We start from the raw sequence: 19,910 nt of genomic DNA, 5'->3' as shown, positions 1-19,910 counted from the left end.
CAGCACCCGTGGAGGATGGGCGCAGGCACAGTTGAAAGCTGCTAGGATGCACACTTGTCTCCGCTTATGCGGTTACGGTCCTTGCTCAGCTGGGCAAGCAACTTGAGGAGGGCAGAAAAGACAGAGGAAAGGGAGTAGTTTTCACAAAGTCATTTAGAGGAACATATATTTGAGCCTGGATTAGATGCCATGTCTTCCGTTATATCTTTTGCTCTTTGTGGTGGTACAACTGGGTACGAAAGTAGCTCTAGGCAAACATATCTGAAAGTAGAGAGGGGACGGTACGTTTCTCTTTAAAGTTTTCTCACTTAAAAAAAAAAATCACATCAGGCAATAAATTGACGTACTGTATTTATTGCACAAATTTTCCCTAAAATTGGGAATGGTTATTATAATACAAGTGCACATTTTGAGAAATATATACAAAACAAGAGATAACAAGTATGTACATTTTACCCAGCATTTTACACAGACCACCATCTAAATAATTTAGAGAAAGCAGAAAATTGTCATAAAACATCTATTGGAGCTAATAGGAAAGAGTATGCAATGTGTAAAATCCTGTTTTTATTTATTTTCTTTTGATTGAGCATCCCAGTGTTTGCTGCTTGCAACAAAAATAACTCTGCTAGAATATATGTTTAGTGCACTTAACCATTTCAGCCTTATAATTAAGACATATTAATGAAGGTAGGGAATATTTTAAATCAAAAAGATTAGTTCATATATAAAGAGCAAACAAATTAAGTCAGTACTATAATGTTGTTAAAAGATCCCTTTTTCATTTGTTTTGGTATGTACCAGTTTCTGTCTGTACCATAAGGGGAAGGTTCGATGACAAAATTTGACCAAACTAGGCTAAAACGTCTTCCAAAGTGGCGGCTCTGTAACCAAGTCGAGCAACTCTCACAGTCCCCAGAAGCTCGGTAATCGGGTCCCACATTGAGAGTTCATGACTCAGTGAAGAACTGGAGCTGACAGCTTGCACCGTTACCTTGGGGGCCCAAGAAATTTCAGAAAGGATTGCCTTCACCAATGAACCTTATTTTCTGTAGTCACTTTTTTGCTTTAAAATTCAGAAATTTGGTTCGTGTTATTTAGCACTACAATCAATTCTGTCACCGCAGGCAAAAAGAAATGAAGAGTACCTAGAATTTCAATCCTTCTCAATATTCTGCATTCTAGCAGAAGGTGATCTGGGTTGACAGTCAGTGTCTGAACGTGTTTTCCAAACCCCAGATGACGGCTAGCACAGAGAATACGAAATAGGTCGGGGAAAAAGTATCTTCAAATAAGATCGCAAAGACCATATCTGGCGCAGTCTAGTTATCTGCATAGATGGGCTTCACGGTTGGCATAAAGATTAGATTTCAACACTCCGTTATGATAAACTTTTATATAAGTAAAAATAATTGCTTATACATGAAACACTTTTAGATCGAAGACTAAAGGAGCCCTATAAATTCAAGGTTAAAGTAACTGCAAACTTTCAGAGACAACTCATTACACAAATCAGCGAGGAGATCTTTAAAGAAAGCGGAGGCTTATTTACAGGAGGGGAAGTGCTTTGGACACCCAATGAGCGGGATATTGAGGGTCTTTTGGACGATCGATCGGCAAGAGGCAATAAAGGGTACACACCTCCCCTCCTCAGTCCGGGGGAGGGTCTGGGAAGCTTTCCCTACCCCCAGAAAACAGAGAAAAGATGGGGAATGGGGTCTCCCTGGAGACCGGTGTTGCTAATGCCCTCCCAGGTGCTGAGGAGGGAATGGAGAACACCAACGGAAGCGTGAGCACAAATGACCAGAATCTGCAACATGGGAGATCAACGAAGTTATGCGACAATGCAGTCTTCGATTACACTGAGGTAGTAGAGCATGTTGAAAACTTTATCCACCCACCTACGGTATTTACATTACTTACAACAGTTTGGTTCCAAGTCGGCTATTCCTACAAGCAACGCACGAGTTTATGGTATATACACAGTCGGTGACATCTGAAGAATGGAAATCCGCTGTAACCGATTAGGATGGTCTGCTGGTAAATTCCAGAGTTTATAGAAAACGATCAGAATAATTTTAGATCCTGGGTTATTAAAACGGTTTCGACATTATTAGAAAACAATGCACTAAAGGTCCAGTTCCCACTCAATTTCGAAGGGGTGACTCTGAAAGACTGATCTCTTTTTTTACCTGAGCATTTTTAAGGATAATAGTCCCTTTATTATTTTTTTATTTTTTGCCGACACTTTGGTACTTTTTGAAATCCCAGTTTTTATTATTCCACTAGCTGCCCCTGCTGTGAAACAATAAGCTGTTCAAGGATGAACTTAAACTGACCAACAGAAACCAAGTTGAACAATAGTATGCTTGCCTTTTGGGGACCCCAAACTCCTCAGCCTTTAAAAAACAAGTTTGCTTTTCTAGTCTCAAAAAAAAAAAGTGAAACAAAAGCATCACCATAAAGTTACATTTCCATGTTAAAAACAATTAATACCAGTTAAAACACCCACAAAAAAGGAAATGATCAATCACATTTACACAATGTTTTTCTCTACTTGTCTCTGCCCTCTAGGAAAACAAATATCAATTTGCACAGACGTGTGTGTGTGTGTGTGTGTGTATTATACTCCAACATATATATTTCTCTAAGCTCAGTGTCATTAACCAGCTGTTTACCGACTTTTAGCTAAGAGCCTTAAACAGCTTAAAAAAAAACACTTGCTTTGAGCAACAGCCAGAAACAGCCAATTTGGTGGAAAAACAAATCAGTGTTCCTTAAGAGTTAAGATTTGAAAACTGTACATCTGGGCACTCAGTCACAAGACGGCTTCCTCCTCCTCCTCCTCTCTTCCTCCTCAGCAAAACTGTAGCAAGCATTTCAGTTTCCATTTTAAATTGTTCATTGTTCTCCAACATTGTAGAAGTTTCCAAGTGACTCTTAACTTGGGTCTCTCCAAATGCTCTTACCACTATTATTAATCCTGGCTAGGTTTTACTTGATTTTTTTTTTAAACTAATGGTCGAGGCAAAAGAAAACAGTCATAAAATATGGTACAATGTGCTGATTAGGAGGCTCAATTGGCTCAACCAGCTGATCGGTTCAGTCGCTCCAGGCAGAGAAGTCAGCACAAGAATACTGTGTGGGTCTGTTTCCTTGTCTTCTAATAAGTAATGTCTTTGCCTTTTGGCATTTTAAAGGAGTATCTGAGCAACATATGGTGAGTGAGTGCTTGCAACAGCTGCCAGAAGAGGAAGGTCACTGGATTCAATTCTAAAACAAAGAGAAAATACGATTGTAAAAATGAGGTTGAACAGTAATAAGTCCGCTAAAAGGGAGATCTACCATAAACGCCAAGTCATTATTCCAACAACTCCAACTGGATGCTGGATTTATAAAGCTTCTGAACTAAAAAAAAAAGATATTTAGAGGTCTATATTATAAAAGCACTTGGGCATTCACCAACAGGGGCAGGGTACCAGGATTTCAGTACTTCAAAGCACCCACCGAGGTGGAATGCTTTCCAAATGGCAAAGGGGGCTGCAAAGTTACTGCCCCAGAGTCAGATCTGACTGCAGCCTAAGGGCAGGACTGCCTTTTCGCTCTGAAAGGGCAACAGTCTCTTGACCTGGACTCACTCCATTTCCAATTCTGAGGTTCTCAGTTCCTGGACTAGAATATATGCACATCCAGGATCTGCTACTCAATCACTGCACAGTGACAGAACTACCACCCTCTTGACTTGGGACCCCAAGGCATCATTCAATCAATTAGTGGTATTATTGAGCGCTCTCTATGTGCACAGCACTGTACTAAGTGCTTAAGAGAGGCCATCCTTCCAGAGCACTCATGAAAACAGGTCTTAATTTCCTAAGCGCTGGGCAGAAGCACCAGCTGCAACCTTCCTCTGCCTCACCTCCTTGGTCAGAGACATTTCAGGAGATGACAACAAGGTTGGCTTTAACCAGAAACATTCTATTTATTATTAAGTGCCGTCGAGTCGTTTCCGATTCTTAGCAACTCCATGGATATACTTTCTCCAGAACGTCCTGTCCTCTGCCATAATCCACAACCTTTCTAATGGTTCCTCCATTATCATTGTTATGGTCTCTATCCATCTAGCTGCCGGTCTGCCTCTTCCACGTTTTCCCTGGACTTTTCCTGGCATTAGTAGTGTCTTCTCCAGAGAATTAGTCCTCCTGATTATGTGTCCAAAATATGCTAATCTAAATCGAGTCATTTGACCTTCCAAAGACCACTTTGGTTTAATTTACTCTAAAATCCATTTGTTTCTCAGGCAGTCCTTGGTAGTCCAACCCTCCAACTTTACAACCAGCATTTCGGAGAAATCAGAGATGAAAAATGTAGAGGGAAAACTCCTGTTCCCTTCGCTCTGTTGACCTCTCCCATTTTGTTCAAGTATGGATACTTGTGGATCCTTATTTCCCGGGCACTGCCCGTTAAGAGCTCCTCTGTGGTTCCCTCTTTCAATACTTTGAGGAAGGAGCAGAGAAAATGGGGGATCCTTATGGGGAAACCTCACAGCATCTTTCTCTAATGAGCTTCCAGTGAGCTGAATACACACAAATAGGATGGCTTGATTTATTGGTGGTGAAGATCTGAGGAACTGTAGCTTTTCCAGAGAATGAGTATGAGGTCACAGGAAGCTAAGTTGGGTGTGTGTGGGGGAGGGTCGGGGGCGAGAGGGGCGCTCAGGGAGTGGTTTAAAATTACAAGCCATGTCCCTACTCTGACATCAGAACAAAATAACCTTTCAGCCACACAAGAGAGAAATTCTGTCAAATAGGGAAGGAAAGTGACCGTAATAAAAGGGCGGGAGGTAGAGATGAGGTTGCTGGAGGTGGATCCGGGGCTAGAGTTTTGAGGTGGGGAAGAAATCAAGATGGCTTCCCCCTCTGTCCCCCACACACCCCATTCCAAAAGAGCTGTGATGCCCTGTTCCTTGAGCCCTAGACTCAAGCCAGAGTAGCCTGTGGTGGCTCGGCATGGCAGTGGACCAGAGCGGGAGGGAGTGGACAGGGCACTGGTCACCCGGCACACCACGCAGATCTGAAAGCATCAGGGAGGATCCTGCCCGGACGCGCCCTCCATCCAGAAACCACATGGCCTAGCCTGATCAGTACCTGTTTGAGGACATAGAGTCCTCAGGAATGGCTCTCTCACCCATTCCCTGAACAAAACAGTTCAGCCTCATCCCTGGGTGTAATTCAGCAAACCAGTCTGTCAATATGCAATCTCCCCTAAGAACGAGGAAGGGGCAGGAAAGCAAATACAGAAATAAAAGAGCTTTTCTCTAGCTGTGCACTTACCCCAGCACCATGCCAAGCTCCTTGACGTGAACTCGCATCTGTCCTTTCAGATACTCGGATAGCATTTTGCTTTTGAAATAGAGCTCTTGCAACCGATCTTCCAGGTGCATGACACACTGTGGCCAAAAGAACAAACAAAACCATTAGGAGAAAAAAGCCCCAGACTCTCTAGAAATTCTCTGTCTGCCATGATGCCAACAGAAACGATTTTTTGAGGAACCAGAGGCCTGATTGGCAAGTTAATTACATTCAGGTTCTGGAAGGGAAGTCCACCTCTGTACAACTTTGCAGCCCACACTTGATCCACTGAAGTGCTTTTCAGTGGCCTTTTCAAATCATTCGCCTTTACAGAACAAAGTTCCTTGAAAGCTGGAAACGGCCACCTTTCTAAGATTTGGTCACAAATGGGAAGCATCTCAACAGCAGATAGACCACAGGCATGGTGGATGGAGGGTCTTCAGCACAGGTGGCCAGGTTTTATATGAGATTCATAATTTTTTTCACAAGGCTACCGCAGCCCATAAAGGGCCATTGTGTAAGAATCACCACCTGGCACACGGCTTGTCTTCTTTTGTTTCCCAGAAGAGAAGACAACGGTTTCCAATGGCGTTTCAGGTCAGCTGCACAACCCTGGTCTAATAAACTACTACCTTAAAACCGGCTTGTTCACTCACAAAATTTGGAGATAAGTTGTGCTTGTATAGCTGAAGGGTGGAATGCAGCAGGCCGGAGACCAGACTGGACACGAGCACTTCCTTTCCCAATCTGTTATCTGTCGCCCGTCTCTGGCTGCTAGCCACTTGCACTGTCCACTTGTCCATGTCTGCGATAATGCAGACAGCTTCCGCAATGGGCTCGTCCAGCACGGGATGCTGGGAACAAAGGGACAAGTGATTAGAGGCTCTGGAGAAGGCAAAAAGACAGGATAATAGTAGTGGAAGGTTCAGAACTTTGGGATGTGGGAAACAAAGGGAGAAAAATCTCATTATAACAACAGGCTGGGCAGTTGTGTAATCTAGCAAAAATGTTCAGATATATCCGACTCATTAAATGGTAGGTCTAAGAGAACATTTAAAATGCAAAATTATGTTTGAAAAGGACACCAAGTACACAAATCCACAGCACTGACATACGCATCGTATACTCTCGCATTGTCCCTATCTGTAATTATTTTTAACTTCTGTCTCCCCATCTAGGCTGTATGTTCTTTTGGGGCAGGGATCAGGCATACCAACTCTACTGTATTTTACTTAATACAGTGCATTGCGCACCAAAAGCACTCAATAAATGACATTGATTGATTGATTAATCCTGTCCAGTTTACAAATACACAAAAATTACCGTACAGTCACCTGAACACCTGAAGGTACTACTTAACGGTCAGCCTCCCTCTCTTGCCTTATGGTGGGAGGATGAGTTCAAGATGAGTTTTAATGGCTGGCTGATTTTTAAGAACAATGTGTATGGCCCCCTAACAAATTAAGAACGATAAACAAATGCAATGGCAATGGTTATAACTCGGTCTCACGGTCACAAATTTAATTTCTCTGTAGGCTCGAGAACATCTTTGTAGCTTAAATGACTGCTTTGGTGTATCTGACCATGCCAGACTGCTTTAGGCTGGGGTGTTTCAAACTCTGGGAAACAGAGCCATTCTACTCAGCTAATTTATGTAACTTTATTTTGCACAGGACCGTTAGCTAAAAAGCACCTCCCCAAATCACCTCTTCAATCACACTGATGGACAACTCCAAGGGTTCATAGCACTCTAAGCAAAACTGGGTAAAGCCAGTAGAAATGATCCCTGCCCTTCTGAGCTGAACATCTAGCAGAATAACTTGGGGTCAGTGATCTCATACATAAGGCATTCATTTCTTTCTAAACACAGCAATTCTTTTCTTTTTTAGAGAGAGGCAAGAAAAATGCTTGTAGTAATAGTAATAATAGTAATACCCTTTTCTCCCAAGTACCCAATGGGAAATACAAAATGAGCAAATGACACATCCTCTGTCCACAAGAAATTTACACTCTAACCAAGGAGACAGACATATCAGCTCTCAGAAACAGAGTACTCAAAATAAACAACTGAATGCACAATTGAAAAGCCACATATACAGAAGTGATGAAGTTGGACATAAATAAGAACCTAATGGGTTTATATGCATTGGAATGCCGGGAAGACACGCTGGACGAGGTGGGCTGTGAGTATTTGAAGAGCTGTGGTCTTTTCAACTTGGGGAAGGAGGTAGTTCCAAGCTGGGAGAAAAGTGTGAGCAAGGGACAGAGATGGGAGAGAAAAGGTCCACTCAGGGCTCACTTAGAAGGTTAGCTTAGCTTAGGAGGAATGAAGAGAGCGGGTTGGAGAGTAACAAATGAATAGAGAAGATATGTAAGGTGGCACAAATTAGTGGGGATCCTTGGAGACATTAAAAGCAAATAAAAGAGCTAGTCTGTAAAGGAATATATTAGTGCTTCAAAATAACAATTATGGAAATATAGCAAGAGTACTTTAATACAGAATGGGACATATCTGGGTGACATCCACTGATGAGTTAGACATTTGCAACCACTTTTTAAAAAATGGGATATCTTTTGAAATTGTCTTTAAATATTCCTCCTATGGTCTCTTCACCACACTATTTTACCAGTTTACATGTTCAAAAAATTGGTCTTTTATGCCCCAAATTCACCTATTAGAATGTGAGCCCCATGTGGGACCTGACCACAGTGCTTTCTCTTACCCCAAGCTGCCCCACCCTTGCTTTCAAAATTCTGACTGATTGTTTATAAGGAAAAGAACCACTGTCCATTGAGAATTTCTTTTATTGGAATGGAACAACATTGATATCTGGGTATCGTTGGGAATACTGACTGCATGCTTTAAACAGTTGTTAATCGGGAGAGTAAGTGCACCACCAAAACTGTATTTGCCCATAATCCGGAGCTCTAGAAGAAAAGTTAGTGGGTTTATAAACTGCAAGGGTCTTGATTTCCCCAAGGTTATATTTGGACACTGTGAGGTCTTCTAGTAAACTTCAAACAATTCACTTAGAAGTGGTCAGCTTGGGGCCTGGCTTTCTGTCTGAGGAATGAATCCCCACTCCCTTTTCAATCAGACCAATTTAGATCATTTGGTCCGTTATTACATTTTTGTTTACTCTAAAAAAGTGAGTTTTAAAATGAATCCTTTTTGATTATGACAATACACCTCGAGCCCAGTGGGGGCAAAGGAAAATCCAGTGAAAATGATCTGGCTTCACAGCATGCCCAGGGAAATCAGCATACTTACACTTGGGGTGGGAGGGGAGAAAAAGGGGTGGGGGAGCATCTCTCTAACCTGGGTCACCTTGAACTAAGCATTAAAGTGTGTAATTGGAGAAATCAAGGATATTCATTTCAGTGGACAGATTGAGATCCTGAACACTTACTGGGGCAAATATTATGAGCATCTGTCCAATCAATAAATCAACCAATGACATTTATTGTGGTATTTGTTAAACGCTTACTGTGTGCCAGGCACTGTACTAAGCAACTAAGCAAATCAGGCTGGGCACAGTCCCTGTCCCACATGGGGCTCAGAGTCTCATCCCCATTTTCCAGATGAGGGAACTGAGGCCCAGAGAAGTAAAGCGAGTTGCCCAAGGTCACGCCGCAGACATGTGTCAGAGCTGGAATTAGAACCCATGACCTTCTGACTCCCAGGCCCTTGCTCCATCCACTATGCCATGCTACTGGGTGCAGTGCACTATACTAAGCACTTGGGAAAGCACAATACAATACGGTCGTGAGACACGATCCCTGCTCACAGGGAACTGACAGAGGGGGAGGCAGGCACTGGAATAAATGACAGATAAAGGAAGTGGCAGAGTATAAGGAGGATGACATGCAAATTCATGAAGCGTTCCATATTTTTATGCCTGTCCACTTTTTTTGTTTTGTTTGCTGTCTCCACCTTGTTGACTGTGAGCCCGTTTTTGGGCAGGGATTGTCTCTATCTGTTGCCGAATCCCTCCCCTCCTCAAAAATCTCCAGGGGTTGTCTATCAACTTTCGCATGAAGCAAAACCTCCTCACTATTGGCTTCAAAGCTCTCCATCCCCTTGCCCCCTTCTACCTCATCTCCCTTCTCTCCTTCTACAGCCCAGCCCGCACACCCTGCTCCTCTGCCGCTAACCTCCTCACTGTGCCTCATTCTCCCCTGTCCTGCTGTTGACGCCTGGCCACATCCTAGCTCTGGCCTGGAATGCCCTCCTTCCTCACATCCACCAAACTAGCTCTTTTCCTCCCTTCAAAGCCCTACTGAGAGCTCACCTCCTTCAGGAGGCCTTCCTAGACTGAGCCCTCCTTTTCCTCTGCCCCTCCTCCCCTCCCCGTTGCCCTTATTCCCTACCTCTGCTCCAGCCCCTCCCTCCACAAGCACTTGTGTATATTTGTACATATTTATTACTCTATTCTATTAAATGATGTGTATATACCTATAATTCTATTTATGTTGATGGAATTGATGCCTCGCTACTTGTTTTATTTTGTTGTCTGTCTCCGCCTTCTAGACTGAGAGCCTGTTGTTGGGTAGGGATTGTCTGTCTCTATCTGTTGCCAAATTATACTTTCCAAGGGCTTAGTACAGTGCTCTGCACACAGTAAGCACTCAGTAAATATGACTGAATGAATTGTACTTTCCAAGTGCTTACTACAGTGCTCTGCACATAGTAAGGGCTCAATAAATAAGATTGAATGAATGGATATGTACATATCTGCTGTGGGACTAAGTGAGTATCCAAATGCTTAAGGGGTACACAGCCAAGAGCCTAGGCTGGGTACCCCTTAAGCCACTTGATGTATAACACTCTACTAGGTCCTTGAGAATATATAAAAAAAAATGAATCAAAGATATTTCCTGTCCACAAAGAGGATATAAGACCAACATGTAAAACTCAAATGTCAAAACTGCCCTAAACTTTCCTCTCCCCACCTCCCAGTGCAGAAACTATCCTAAGGCTTTGAAATAGTCGCTCTGCATCACCTGCCCTCCTCCAGTCTGTCTGAATCCTTCTAGCAAGGTAAAGCAGACTTTCCCATAAACAGCATTTTTGCAATCCCAAATCTGGGAAATGGGGAGAAAATGATCCTAAAATCCCTCCCTTTCACAGAGGGCTGCTGAGAATTGATGAGAAATCACAGAAGAAATCTCTGATTCTTGCCATTTGGAAGTGGTGCACTTTATCAGGCAACCTCTTGTAGATTGAACAGTGATCACTGCCAGAGAGCTGGTCAAGCATGACACTGACAGAGGGGCAGTAAGTGAGACACGGCTGCCCAATTAATCTAATTTGCAGGAAGTTGGTGTAGGGTACATCATTTATTGCATTGGCAAATCACTTCAGGAAAGTGGTAATTAAGTTAAGTGCTCTTCCCATAGCACTTATGTACATATCTTTAAATTATATATTATAAATTACTTCTTTGGTCATAATAACGTCTGTCTCCCCCTCTAGACTGTAAGCTCGTTATTGGCAGGGAACGCGTCCACCGACTCCGTTTTACTGTACTTTTCCAAGAACCTAGTTCAGTGCCCTGCACATAGAAAGCACTCTATAAATACCACTGGCAGATTGATACCTCGTAAAAATATTCATTAGTATCCGAAGATATCCACTAACAGGATTTGATTGTAGTTTTGATATTTTTAATGATACTTATTAAGCGCTTATTATGTGCCAGGCACTGCACTAAGCGCTGGGGTTGATACAAGATAATCAGGTTGGACAGAGTCCCTGCCCCACAAGGGGCTCACAGTATTTTACAGTTTGGATAACTGAGGCATTGAAAAGTGGAGTGATTGGCTCAAGGTCACACAGCAGCCACGTGGCGGAGCCGGGATTAGAATCCAGGTCATCCTGACTGCCAGATTCATGCTCCATCCTTGACCATGCTGATTTATATCTGATTTGCCACCTGATTTCCATCCTTTTTTTTTTTTCCATTTTAAGCTATTTTTACACTTTGGCAGCAGGGTTAGAATGGTGTGTTTTTTTTCCTTCTAAAAAGACACTGGGCAAAGATGTTGTTGGAAGAGATCCTGGCTTCCTTTGACATTAACAACTCCCTACTTTAATACTCACGGTTTCCAAAATTCAACTACAAGAGTATATAAGTGAAATAAGGTATTCCTAACTCTCTTTCTGAGGCCTCCACAAATTATGAATTCTAGCTAGCATAGTAATAATAGTAACAATAATGGCATTTGTTAAACACTTACTATGTGCAAAGCACTGTTCTAAGCACAGGGGAGGATACAAGGTGATCAGGTTGTCCCACGTGGGGCTCACAGTCTTAATCCCCTTTTTACAGATGAGGTAACTGAGGCACAGAGAAGTTAAGTGACTAGGCCACAGTCACACAGCTGACAAGCGGCTGAGCCAGGATTTGAACCCATGACCTCTGACTCCCAAGCCCATGTTCTTTCCACTGAGCCATGCTGCTTGTGACAGCTTCCTGCAAATACACCTGTTCCCCTTTCGCTGACTTTCTCTCCACTTTAAAAGCATATTAAAAGCACATATACAACCCTATTTTCCATCTTAACTGGTAGATGAGTAGAGAGTGCATGTACTCTGAGGGGAAGAGGGACAACAGACCCTAAAAGTACATCATAGTCATAATTTGTCTCTGCTTGCTCATTTGATTCAATAAACGTGTTTTCTTCGGTCGTGTGGTGACATTCCTTCGGGGATGGATCTCATTACCTGAACGGCATGGGACAGGTCGGACACCAAACACTGCCGAAGCTTCTCATCAGATCCCACTCCTTGCAGAACAAAGTCCGGAACGTAAGACGAACAGTAGCCACCCAGTAGGGACCTTCCAAAATTAGCTATGTTGGGTTTGACAGAGTTCACTTCGATTAATTTTGACCTGCAAGGAAGGATTGCAACGGACATGTCTTCACATTCAGTTTGATCCATTAGTTTTTAGTTTCTAGTATCATCATTTTCCTTTCAATAGGCTCAGCCATTTAAGTACAGTGAAGGAAGCTTCAACCCAGGGGCAATTTAAAAGTCCCAAATTCCCCTTCCCATTTTGAACAGGAAAACAGGGTTCATGTTTCATTTTGTAGCTGACGGTGCATTAAGAAAACCTTAATGTTGGACACTGATTAAGTTCTACAAAGACGTTGCCTGACCCATCATCTGTGTAGGATGAAGAAACTAGAATTCCTTGCATTGCTTAGTTGAACGGAACCACTCCGAGTGACAAGCAGCAAAGTAAATAACCCAGAACTTCAAGGCTAGTTCTTAGACCCAGAGTCAGTCCTGGTTGCCCCCTCCTACCTCACCTCACTACTCTCCTGCTATGTCCCAGGCCACACACTTCGCTCCTCTGATGCCAACCTTCTCACTGTACCTCAGTCTCATCTGTGTCACCTTCAATCTCTTGCCCATGTCCTGCCTCTGGCCTGGAATACTTTCCCTCTTCATATCCAAACAGATAACGACTCTCCCCACCTTCAGAGTCTTCCTGAGGGTACATCTCCTCCAGGAGGCCTTCCCTGACAGCCCTCCTTTCCTCTTCATCCACTCCCTTTTGTGTTACCTTGACTTGCTCCCTTTATTCACCCCCTTCCAAGCCCCACAGCACTTATGTATCTATCTGTAATTTCATTTATATTAATGGCTGTCTCCCCCTCTAGACCGAAAGTTTGTTGTGGGCAGGGATTACGTCCGTTATACTGTTACATTTTGTACTCTCCCAAGTGCTTAGTCCAGTGCTCTGCACACAGTAAGCACTCAATAAATACGACTGACTGACTGATTGGCCCAATTATGCCCTAAGCCCTACTTCTGGCCTCAACCCCAGATCGGCTCTGAATCGCATCCCCAGGTCCCTGCATCCAGGGCCTGCATCCTGCCTAACTGTAGCTTTCATTTTACCCTTTCCCCTTCCCAGCATCCTCTGCAAAACCTCCTTTGGGAGCCAAGATAGAGCTGTGGAGCAGAAGCTCTATGAAAAATGTTCCTTAGAGGTGCAATGAGGTATTTTGCTGCCCAGAATTTGGGGTACCCCCACAATCCCCACCTGGGATAGGAGAAGTCCTGACAAACCCGCTGAACTATAGCTGACTCAGGAGGCAGGGCGGGATGGGAGCGGACAGGTGCGCTAATTGCTGCATTTATGCCTCAGGCTATTGTTCCCTCCACTTTTCCCTCACACCGCTCCCCACAGCTGTGCATAACCCTGCGTGGTCCACTGGAATATGTGGATCGTGTAGTCCTATCGCCCATCTTTACTGTAGCCGCTGACCTGAAGGGGACGTGGCATCGCACTTCTCCTAAATGAAAGAAAAGTGACATCCCCGGAGCCCCCGGGGAGAAGTGAAGTTCCTTACCCAGGGAAAGGGATTTCATCCTCTTCTGTCCATTCTTCTTGCTCTCCTCCATAGTAACGGCTGCTCTGCCTGGATACGTCGTGCCCTGCCTCTTCACTCTCGCTGTCCCCCAGGGCACTGTCTGAGCTTTCGTTTCTCGGAATGTCCCAGTCAGTTCCTGTAGCCATTTTTTTCTCTACATTCTCCTTGTCCCCATGGGGGATGTGAATAGAGATCGTGTCTCTTTGGTCCTGCTGAGGAAAGCAGTCTTTGCATGAATCCTGGTGAACAGAGTCCATGAATTTACAAAATCCACTGGGCTGTTGGCTGTTCTTAGTACACAATCTTTTAGAAAAATCTACCCCGCTACAGTGCTCCAAAAGGTCTGTGCTTGTTTTAACTGGAATATCATCGATAGTCCTAGTTTCAATCGAGTCGTCATTGAAATATTCGTCGAATAAACTCATGTTTTCCGTATTTGAATGATTCCAATTTGGAAGTTCCCTGGGGACGCTGGGAAACATTTCATTTATCCCGGGGTCTCTGATTTGGTCCTCAATCATCTGCTTCGTTTCTCGATGCTCGTCGGCAGCTATCCTTTCCTCCTTCGCCGGCTTGACGTGATGCCTCGTGATCTGATCCACCACCGCTTGACTTCGGATCTCGGTATCGGAGTCGGGTGACATGGAATCGCCGATCAGGAACGTCACCTTGGCCTGAGCCGGGTCGCAAGAAAACGCGGCCGACACGAGCTTATCCGGGGGCTTCTTTTCCACTGCTCTACCTGCGGATCGCATCACTTTGACTGCCTGGCTCCCAGAATCCAGTGATTCCTCGGTTCTCCAAGCCTCTGCCGTTGGCCCTGAGCCCGGTTCTGCCATCGCACACTTGTCTAGGGGTGTGGAGCCTGTGCAGACTACGGTCTCTAACTTGGCATCCAGACAGGTTCTCAGTTGATCTCTGCACTGCTTAATGTCCATGGCATTTTCCTGGCAATCAGAAGATGGGATCCTGCACTCCTCTGAAGAAGTTTCCAGCAGCTCCTTTGACGTATTGAGAAAATCTCTCTCTTGCTGCGAAACTCCCTCTAAACTGGGCCCGACAAGGGGGCACTTGCAGTATTTACAGGTACAACTGGGAGTGCCTGTTTCTTCCGAATCTCTGAAGAGTAAGCTGCTCTTGTTTCGGTGCATCGTGACGAGCACGTACTCAGATTCCTCCACTTCGCCTTTCTCCAGGGTGGTGGTGATAACGGTGCCCGGCATGACTATGGCTTCATCCTCGCCGTTCTCCAGAAGGTGGGTCTCTTGGAGCTCGGAGCATCTTATAAAGTAGGTAAGAAAATAAAGCAACCTTTGGACCATATCTTGTCTTTTGCCAACCACCACTGTTCTTGCTAATCTCACGGGTGAGCCGATTGCTCCATACAGGTCTCCTGAAATAGAAAAGGCAGTGAATACAGGCACTCTTCCGCTTCAACTGTAGAGATATCCTAGGGAGACGGTTAGCCAGTTTGGTTTTTTATTTGCGTCTGGTGATTACACTGTGTGTTACCAGTTAGTCTGGTTTTAGGAGTAACGCAGGCTCCTAAAAATTGGGTCCAGGTCTTGCCAGGGGAAAGGCTTCTTGGCTGCTTTCCCAAGGCTCACCACCAGATAGGTGTTGGTCCGGGACCAGGCCTAGGCACTCACTCTGCTCTACCCACCACCCCCAGTCGACGAAGCTTGATGATACAGAGCGATGGCAGCTGGGGGAGTCTTCCCCTGTCCCATCTCTGCCCACACCCCAGAGACAGAGCAGCTCCCCTCCCCACTATGGATTCTAAACTATCTTCTGGACCACAGAAAGGGGAGGGGAGGGAGGAGGTCTTAGAGAAGAGAATTGGAAGCAAGAAGTGAATTTTTCTGAGGAGCGGTCGGAGGGAAGGAGGCAGGGAGAGGTTGTTTGTTCTGTTTTTAAAATTCCCTGCATTTCTGGAGCAACTTGGAAATGGCATTACACCACTAAGGGCAAAGGCCTTCAAGTATATTTGAGTCGTTACCACAGCTCAGATCAGAAAAGGTGATCTATTACTTCAAAGGCCTCAACAAAGATCACCCGGGCCGCTAAAAGCAGCTCCAGAAGAGTGAGCTAAGGAAGGCGAACCAAACTCGATCTGAATCACGTTGCCTTTACAGGCTTGTCGGGACCCAGATTTTCCAATATTCCTGAATGAAACAGACTTTAAATTTTAATCTCACCGTCTAGACGTGTGCTTCCTGAGGGGGATAGAGAAGCTAGTAAGGTTGAAACCGATCAGCATGGTCAGATCATCTCATCCCTGACTAGCCCTCATTTTGGATTTAAATTCTTTGTTCATTTTTAAACAAGGATTACAGATAATGCTGGGATTTAATATATTGAAGTTTCCTGCTTTGTAAAACCACACAGACTAAATCAACTGGGGGAACAGAGGTCACCCAGATCAATCCACTAGCCCTGTGAGCCTGACTGGATTTCCACTAGCCCAGCAGGGTGACCTCCAGTGGAAACACCTCCGGGCCCACTGAAGATTGCTGCGAACCCCAACATCCCTCTCACCCTTCGGCATCTACCTCAGAAGGGGAGGCTGTGACCGAGAACTGACCTAACCCTAAAATGGATGCCACCTAGGGCCCACCTGCTACCTTTTTCTCCTCAGTGATCAGGAAAGCAGATGAAAAACAACAAAGGTAACCTTCCATCCGTCCCTCCTCCCCGCCCCCTGCCCGGCTCCTCCAAGTCCAGCCCCTCTCCAGTTGGTGGATTTCCCTGATGGTAAGTGGAAATCTGAGCTACCTCACAGGATCGGTGGAACCTGAGCTGGGGTGGCAAGGACTGGGAAGCTGACTGACTGAAGGGTGGCAGGTTTTGAGGGGATGGAGTGGGGAATGCTTTGCTCCGAGAAGTTGTGGCCTTACAAATCCTTAACAATACCCTCCTTCGGATGAAGGCTGAATTAGTAAGCCAAAGCTTTCCAGGGCTTACCCAGTTGTGCCCACAGTGGGTTGTAGGGATGAGTCTTTGCCAACATGTCTACGCTCTGCGAGGAATGTTTTTCTAGGAAGATTTTAATGGGTGGCTGGCCATTGGGCATGACTGTGGGGACCCAGGCAAGATGGTTGGTCAGGACTGCGGTCAAGAGAGCTGGTAGGAATCTGAAAAGAATGTTGAGGTCAGTTTTCCTGCTCTGCCCTTGAACACTCTCAATTACATAATATAGCATACATATTTGTCAATTCCACCCAGATCCAGAAAACACAAATCCCCTTGGCATATTTTGAACCATCTAAAAATAGGCACCGGGCCTGAATACGCTTACTGAAAACCTAGAAAGATTACTGCATTTTTCAAAGGGGACTCTACCAGGCCTCCCTTTCCTTTTTTCAATTTCAGAAACTGTACTTTTTCTACATAATTATGCAATTAGAGTCAGAAAATAACTAATCCCCTAGATGATCTAACATGAAATACGGTGGTGAGGGGAGAAAAGGATGATTTCTAATTTTTCCAGATGTATATGTAGCTGTCTTCTCATATAGGGAATATATCCCTTATCGGCAGTATTAGCTATGGAAGGGGAAGGCTAACCTTCCCCAGTGAGGTCAATTCAACTTTATTCTTTTTTCTTTTTTCCATGAGCACAGATTTGAATGTAGTATTTCCAGGGGAAAATGCAATGTTACAACCCTCCAACATTTTATTCCCACCTAGGTGCTCATCAGGTTATCTTCCCTGCAGAAGCTTGATTCAGTTGGAGATGGAGAGCAGGAGTGTGGGAGGAGACACTGGGAGAGAAACACAATGCCGATCCCATCCCAGAGCTTCTCAGAGCTCTGCAGAGATTCTGGCTCCAGAAATCAAGCCCAGGATTCACCCATCTTGCTCCTCGGATCCCTTCCTCCCTTCCCACCACTGGGGCATGTGGCCAGCAAGGGCAAGCAACCAAACTGACTGAAGGTTTTAAGGGATATGAGGGTGGGAAGGATGCATCTCCACAGCCTAGGGTCCTAATAGCTCCTTCAGTGTACAGGAGGGGGCAGGTTTTTTTTTTCTTTATGGTATTTGTTAAGCACATACTACGTACCAGACTCTGTACTAAGTACTGTGTTGACAGAAGCAGCGTGGCTCAGTGGAAGGAGCACAGGCTTGGGCGTCAGAGGTCATGGGTTCTAATCCCGCCTCCTCCACTTATCAGCTGACCCTGGGCAAGTCACTTAACTTCTCTGTGCCTCAGTTACCTCATCTGTAAAATGGGGATTAAGACTGTGAGCTCCACGAGGGACAACCTGATTACCTTGTACCCCCTAGTGATTAGAACAGTGCTTGGCACATAGTAAGCGCTTAACAAATGCCATCATTATTACTACTATTATTATTCAAGCTAATCAGGTTGATGATGATGATGGTATTTGTTAAGTGCTTACTATGTGCCAAGCACTGTTCTAAGTGTTGGGGTAGATACAAAGTAATTAGATTGTCGCACATGCGGCTCACAGTCTCACTTATACTCCCTATTTTAAAGATGAGGGAACTGAGGCAAAAAGAAGTTAAGTGGCTTGCCCAAGGTCACACAGCAGACAGGTGGCGGAGCTGGGATAAGAACCTACGTCTTTTGACTCCCAAGCCCATAATCTCTCCAACTGTTTCCACTAAACCACGCTGCTTCTCTGCTTCAGTCCCTGTCCCACATGGGACTCATAGTCTTAATCCCCACTTCACAGATGAGGTAACTGTGGCACAGAGAAGTTAAGTGATTCACCCAACTTCACAGAGCAGACAAGTGGGGGACTCCCAGGCCCGTGATCTATCCACTAGGCCACGCTGCTTCTCAGTTCCCTTGAAAGGGTCTCGCACTGCTACGGAAACTAGAGCCGGGGAAGAGGGAAACAAAGGAGTTACTCTTTTTTCAGATTCATCAAATTGAAATGGAGCCATACCCTATTACAGCCAAATGTGATGGGTAAAACAACATTATGACATTACAATTCATTTGAAAAAAAACCCATCCGCTTAGGGAGGTTTCTCCAAAGTATTACTCCATTTTTCTGTATATTAATATCAGTAGGGGTCTGGTGGATTTTGTAGTATTTTCATCTGGGGAGCAAGGAAAGAAAAATTAGAGCAGAGAGGGCTTTTCATGCCACCTTTCTAAAGTGTATCATAGAATCCTGAGGTTCTTTCAGATCCTCGCTTAGTGTTGTTGGCAAAAGTCATTATGCATCGACAAATTAAACCAAAAACACTTTGCAACACCTTCTAATGTCCAGCAGCAGCAGCAGCACTGTGGCTCAGAGAGAAGCAGCATTGCCTAATGGCTAGAACATGGGCCTGGGAGTCAGAAGGACCTGGTTCTAATCCTGGTTCTGCCGCTTGTCTGCTGTGTGATGTTGGGTGAGTCGCTTCACTTCTCCCTGTCTCAGTTACCTCATCTACAAAATGGAGATTAAGGCTGTTAGCCCCATGTGGGACATGGACTGTGTCCAACCTAACTACCTTGTATCTATGCCAACGCTTACAGTACAGTGCCTGGCACATAGTGATGCTTAACAAATACCACTAAAAAAAAAAAAAGGCTGAGTTAGAGAGTTCTTTTTCAATTAGCATCCCGTTGTCTTCAGTGAGTAGCAGGGAACATTTAAGACTTGCCACGGACAGTCTGAAAAGCAGCTGGGTGCAGTAGAAAAGCAACTCTTGAAGGTACACTGCTGCATCTGTAACTCTTGAAGCCCACCTTGAAATTGACCTCTCAGAATGGGGGGCTTTGTTGAAAAGAGTTCAGATGGAATCACCACCTCTAACTCTTCCTGGCAGAACGGGCAGGGGGTTCACAGCCCTGGATTTTCCCTCCCGAGCCCTGCGGTTTAAGAGACGCCACCCTCCTGACCCCCTCCACCGTCTTTAGGGTCGTGGTCTGCCCGCTAAAGCAGGGCAGGCAGAAGGAGCAGCAGCAGTCATACCTGCACATGAATGTGGGGAAAGTTGTGACTACGCACGGCTCTGACGGAGCAGTGAAACGCCTGAAAACCTCTTTAACAGTAATGGACCGCAGCTCATGTTGCTTTGGCTGCTGTCATCAAACGTTAAAATGGCAAAAACAATCAATTCATTTTGTTTATGGTATTTGTGAAGTACATACTATGTGCCTAGAACTATACTAAGCCCTGGGTGAGATTCAAGATAATCAGGTTGGACAGA

The 19,910-nt window shown here is 44.8% G+C and overlaps 1 protein-coding gene across 3 annotated transcripts in view; it reads right to left on the bottom strand.

The window, feature by feature from the left end:
- Positions 1 to 334: 334 nt before the first annotated feature.
- FNIP1 (folliculin interacting protein 1) overlaps positions 335 to 19,910 on the bottom strand; it is a 126,540-nt gene continuing 106,964 nt past the window's right edge. For all 3 annotated transcript variants that reach the window (XM_029050282.2, XM_029050281.2, XM_007655363.4), the window contains 6 exons: positions 16,701 to 16,870; positions 13,716 to 15,129; positions 12,076 to 12,244; positions 6,005 to 6,202; positions 5,331 to 5,446; positions 335 to 3,273 (listed from right to left, as the gene is read on the bottom strand). In XM_029050282.2, coding sequence (XP_028906115.1) covers positions 3,195 to 3,273; positions 5,331 to 5,446; positions 6,005 to 6,202; positions 12,076 to 12,244; positions 13,716 to 15,129; positions 16,701 to 16,870 — 2,146 coding nt within the window. In that variant the 3' untranslated portion in view covers positions 335 to 3,194. The remainder of the gene's footprint in view (positions 3,274 to 5,330; positions 5,447 to 6,004; positions 6,203 to 12,075; positions 12,245 to 13,715; positions 15,130 to 16,700; positions 16,871 to 19,910) is intronic.

This window comes from Ornithorhynchus anatinus, chromosome X1 (genome assembly GCF_004115215.2).
Source record: "Ornithorhynchus anatinus isolate Pmale09 chromosome X1, mOrnAna1.pri.v4, whole genome shotgun sequence".
Taxonomy (NCBI): domain Eukaryota; kingdom Metazoa; phylum Chordata; class Mammalia; order Monotremata; family Ornithorhynchidae; genus Ornithorhynchus; species Ornithorhynchus anatinus.
This window is presented reverse-complemented; position numbering and strand designations above follow the sequence as displayed.